We start from the raw sequence: 5399 nt of genomic DNA, 5'->3' as shown, positions 1-5399 counted from the left end.
CAACAACACTGTTGTGTAACTTCAGTTAAATACTTGTATGTGTGTAGATTAGAAAGAGGTAAGATAAAGGATCTGCAGTATTTTATGGAGTATTAATCGTACAAAGGTCAGTGTTATACAAGTAGAAGTTTGTACTTACCTGGTAGTAGGCTGTCAGTAATGGCTACGCCTCTCTATTTGGATTGGTAGATCTCGGCAGACTGGCAACTTTAAAAGTAGCTCTCGGTTCAAAAAAGGTTGGGCACCCCTGCTCTAAAGTAACAGAAAGAGAATTAACACTTTTGAAACAGGGCTGAAACAGAGGGGTTTATGGGATGCTACAATGATCCGTTTGGTATTTCGAGCCAAACACTTCAGAGACATGTTTTGTATATATCAGAGACCTATAATATATTGATGAAAAACAGCATAATAGGGGACCTTTAAAGGGTAATTGAAAGGTTAAAAACTCTGCCTCTACGGCGTCTTTCTAACAGGTTGCCCATCTCTGTCACTTTTAGATGAGACTCCGTGGGAATTGTAGTCTTTTATACTCCGTTGACTACAGACCTCTCGATTAGGTGGCCTTTCTTATAAAAACCAAATAGTGGCTCTAACATGCTGTGTTGTTCAGGGCCGCTGGGGCAAAGTGCACAAAGGGCGGTGGCACGGAGAGGTGGCCATCCGGTTGCTGGAGATCGACGGGAACAACCAGGACCATCTGAAGCTCTTCAAGAAGGAGGTGATGAACTACAGACAGACCCGGCACGAGAATGTGGTCCTCTTCATGGGGGCCTGCATGGCCCCCCCCCACCTGGCCATCATCACGAGGTGAGAGCAGGATCGAACGCACCTCTAAGATGATTTTAACCCAAGAGCTTGGTATCAATATCCAACGACCATATATAATTGTTGCCTATCCTCATCTTTAAAACTCACTTTTATTTTGAACATGGGGGCATCTGTCTTAAAAGTGCTCTTCCTTCCCTAAAAATGCTTACACATGAGATACTGTATGTGGCCTTTAATAGTAGAGATGATATAAATGCAACTGATGTGTTTAATGTATGATGCTGTCTGCAAGGTTGGGGGGGTTGTAAAAAAAAAAGTAATCAGTAACCTAATCTGAGTATCAATTAAAAAAGTAATGTGACCTGATTACTTTGTTAATTTTGGATTACCTCAATATAAAATGCAAATAGATACAAGAGAAAATAAATATCTATAAGATGTTGAAATGTATTGTGTAACAAAAAAATGTAACCCTAGAAAAGAAGAAACCAAGATATTTAGGATCAGAAATTATTTTATTTATAGGAAATCCTGCCTTTCATGAAGCACATTCAGGCAGTAGCCTCTACACCAACACTGAAATACATGAGCACGTACTAAAGTTTTAAAAAGCAGAAATAAAATCTGAGCTGATAGAAAATGATCAGTTTTAGTTTAATACACACAGTTAAGCTCACACACTACTAAAGAACCAAAGAAAGTGAAAAGCATAAAGCAGATTCAGGCAGTAGGAGTATAGATTCACACAACAGCTTACAAAGAATAAATACAATCTGATCCTTTTACAACAAACACTTTATGCTCTTTTTAGCTATTTAATTAGTATATTAGGGTAAACATTGTGATATGGGCAAATGTGATATCATTGTCCAAATAATTGATCTAATATTGTATTGTGATTTTACCCCTACCGAATAAACGTTTCTTATTTTAAATTGAATCTTTTCTTCTTCTTTTTCCACAGTTTCTGCAAAGGGAGAACACTGTATTCAGTTGTTCGAGACACTAAAAACACTTTGGATATTAATAAGACCAGACAAATTGCTCAGGAGATTGTAAAGGTAATGTTTCTTCTATATCTATTATCAGAACACATATTGATGCATTTGTAATCATTTAAGCACAACAAATGTCAAAGCCACATTTGATGTCCACAAGCAGCTAAATATTTTCATTCACAGAAACAGGATATAAATCCGTATATAAAGCCAAATATGTTAAACTGCTGATTGATGTATGGTTTATGTTTCATTTTAAAAGAGCATGTTGTCTGCATTAAAAAGCCATTCCGCAGAAAAATAGGACTATAATAATAATTTATAACTGTCGTTTGTCTTCCAACGCAGGGAATGGGCTATCTGCACGCTAAAGGCATTGTTCACAAAGACTTGAAGTCGAAGAACGTTTTTCATGACACCAATAAAGTCATAATCACTGACTTCGGGCTGTTTGGGATCTCTGGAGTGGTTCAGGAGGGGAGGTAAGAAACTCTAGAGGCCTTAAAAACACAAAGTGACACCGAGAGCTCTTCACACCGCACTGCCATTACCTGGAGAGATGCAGTGATTTGTAATCATTCCTGAGTCCTGCAGGCAGTTCACTTGAAAGCTACTCTTTTTCTCCTGATTGTAAAATCGGAGAAGAAAATAAACACTCCCTTTGCTTCATGAATAGCTTTTGTACACAGGAATTGGAGGTGGACTACATTTAGTTGATGTATTTTCCACTCTAGTTAATGATCAGATTTTCCACTCCATTTGATTTGTTTCTGACATATGTGTACCCATTTTCCCCCCGTTTTTTTCCCAGGCGTGAGAACAAACTCAAACTTCCACATGGCTGGATTTGTTACCTCGCCCCGGAGATTGTGCGCAGGATGAGCCCGGGTAACAACGAGGACCAACTTCCTTTTTCCACCTCGGCAGATGTGTACGCCTTTGGGTGAGTTCTGCACACTCCTGTCACACCTGCGTCTGTCTGAGAGCTTACTGGACAGATGAATCATTCTTCTTCATTTCCCCCCTCCCTCCTTTCAGCACCATTTGGTACGAGCTTCAAGCAAGGGACTGGCCAATCACCAACCAGCATGTGGAAGCTACCATCTGGCAGGTGGGCAGCGGAGAGGGCATTAAGAAGGTCCTGGCGGAAATTAGCCTCGGCAAGGAGGTCTCTGTGAGTACAAACATAAACTGTGACACTGAGACAGGTTCATGATTATTCTGCTTATATCAGTCACCTGTGCTCTGGTGATGCAGAAAGATGTGGATGTTGTAAAAACGTTTAAGATCTATCATCATCATCTGTTTTTGGAAGGGAATTCCTTTTAAATTTGGCAAAATGTTCAACTTAAACAGATAATATTTTCAAAGGTCAAAGTCACAGTGACCGGTCACAAAACACGTCATACCTCAATCATTCATTCTCTTATTGCAAACAAAATTCACACAAATGTCTAATAGTTTCAAATTATCAAGTGATGACATTTTAAACAGACATGGATATATCTAATTCAACTTGACTGGTCCGAGGCATACAACCATTAGGTGGAAATCCGACTTTTTTAAATTGGTGTAAAACAAAACCGTACCAACTTTACATTGAAAACAATAATGGGAGAAGTCACTTCAATGTGTAAAAGGGGAAAAAATGAAAGAAAAAAGGGGTAATATATAAATTGTTGTGATAGAAGTATCTTAACACATGCATCTAAACGTCAATCAATGTATCATCACTTATGATCTAGTATGAATCAATCTAACATTATAATTTACCAAGGCTTGCCCACATATTATCTCTGACCCCACCCATGTCCTAAATAGTTCATATGAATTATTGCCATCAAATCGGAGATACAGAGTCCCACGATTTAATCAAGTTAGACTGAAGCACTCTATTGTTCACCAGTACCTTATCTTAACATGTTGTTTTTAGTGATTGTAATGTTCCGTTATAGAGATCTGTTTCTGGGTTTCCAGTCTAATAATTTGTCCTTGTTGACGTTGCATATAAGGTTTCTATCTGAATGTCAGACTTGGTCTGAAAATAAAGTATCATGGTATCATATGGTATGGTCCAGAGCCACAGAGTGTGTGTCCTTCAGCGGGGGCATCTTCTCAAAGTGTTCTGTATCTCAGGAGATCCTGTCTGCCTGCTGGGCGTACGACCTGAGGGACCGCCCCCCCTTCACCCAGCTGGCCGACATGCTGGAGAAGCTGCCCAAACTCAACCGCCGGCTCTCACACCCCGGACACTTCTGGAAGTCTGCAGAGTACGTATCCAACAATTAAGGACGATGAGAAGAGACTAGAAAATATATCTCACATATTCGTATATCTTCTGTTTGCTTGTGGTACATTGGCTCCTCAGTGATGAGCCTTAGGGTTAACGGTTAGGGTTACACAGTCTTATTCTGTAAATAACATCTGTTACATAGGTTTGAAATCATGTATAATTCCTTTTTAACCTCGCTCTCTAATGGAATGTGAACATTGTGGTTTAAATATGTCAATGTGAATTGTAAAGTTTGATTTATTTACTGTCACACACTGTGGGACTCCTGATTGTCACTTGAGGGAAAAGTGTTGCATTATTATTTCTCACATGTTGAGATCATATATGTGTGTGTTAATCCTATAATTTGCTGCACCAGCTATTTCACTTTAATGTACGCATTCAATTACAACTTTACATCATGTTTCCCACTGGTTTTCCACTTCTTATTTATGATTTGCTTTCTCACAAACCGCTAATCATTTTCTACTTCGAGTCTACCATTTTAAAAACATTTTTAAAACCAGCAGTGAAGGCTTCACTATCAATCCTAGTTAAATGCCAGTTTTGATTAGCTGTATGATGGGAGAAATACAAGCTTGTTTTCTTTGCGATGTGAAAATAAATATAGCTTTTCATGCACTGGTCAATATTGGGTTATTGTAGTTGCATAACGTATTGTTTTTTGGAAAGAATACATCCAAAAACACATTTTATGGAAATATTTTTACTAAGATGTTACTCAAATGAAACCAGCTTTTTTAACATCTTGTGATTATATTTCTGTTCTGGAAAAACATGAAAATGTGAACATATTCAACAAGATAATAGGTCATTTCAATATTTAAAACTTCAGTAAACTTGAATGTAAAAATGTTATTTACCGGTAGTGTCCCCTTAAGAGAAATACAAACTACTTAACTTAAATCTTCATAAAATGATGAAGTGATTCTTTAAAAAACTGTAACAGCTAGCTTTTTACGAAGTATAATCCCTTAACTAATCTGTGTGTATGTAATATCCTGCTGCTTTACAATGATGCTTTCTGCACTGTATCACTTTCACTAACCGTCTAACGTTGTTTCCCTTTGCTCTTTTCTCTCTTTTATTATTTTATTCTCTCTCTTTTAATTGTTGTATTTCTCTTTTCTTCTCCAGGTTGTAGCAGTCACCCTGAAACATAAGCAATGCAAAACAAAGCCTGGGTCTGCCTTGCATGCTCCTGTATCCTTAACTCTAACAGGATTGATTAAAGCAATTGCCCGAAAACAAACTCCGCTTTCCACTAACCCGCAGTCTTATCTTCCATGTCTAACCGTTTTTTCTCATCGGGGGGGAAGAGAGGACCGGTGGAGCGA

The 5399-nt window shown here is 38.2% G+C and overlaps 1 protein-coding gene across 3 annotated transcripts in view; it reads left to right on the top strand.

Annotated features, from left to right (window-relative positions):
• The window catches only part of ksr1a (kinase suppressor of ras 1a), a 13735-nt gene extending 8342 nt beyond the window's left edge, over positions 1 to 5393 (top strand). For 2 of the 3 annotated variants that reach the window (XM_010784825.1, XM_010784822.1), the window contains 6 exons: positions 614 to 810; positions 1736 to 1832; positions 2118 to 2251; positions 2581 to 2712; positions 2808 to 2943; positions 3906 to 4564. In XM_010784825.1, the coding sequence (XP_010783127.1) occupies positions 614 to 810; positions 1736 to 1832; positions 2118 to 2251; positions 2581 to 2712; positions 2808 to 2943; positions 3906 to 4058 (849 nt within the window). In that variant the 3' untranslated portion in view covers positions 4059 to 4564. Of the gene's footprint in view, positions 1 to 613; positions 811 to 1735; positions 1833 to 2117; positions 2252 to 2580; positions 2713 to 2807; positions 2944 to 3905; positions 4565 to 5199 lie in introns of those variants that run through there. The other variant, XM_010784823.1, reaches the window with a different exon arrangement.
• Positions 5394 to 5399: the final 6 nt, after the last annotated feature.

The sequence above is a fragment of the Notothenia coriiceps genome, unplaced genomic scaffold (genome assembly GCF_000735185.1).
Source record: "Notothenia coriiceps isolate Sejong01 unplaced genomic scaffold, NC01 NC01_scaffold00026573, whole genome shotgun sequence".
In the NCBI taxonomy this organism is placed as follows: Eukaryota; Metazoa; Chordata; class Actinopteri; order Perciformes; family Nototheniidae; genus Notothenia; species Notothenia coriiceps.
The sequence above is the reverse complement of the archived record's forward strand: the minus strand, read 5'-3'. Positions and strand labels throughout refer to the sequence as shown.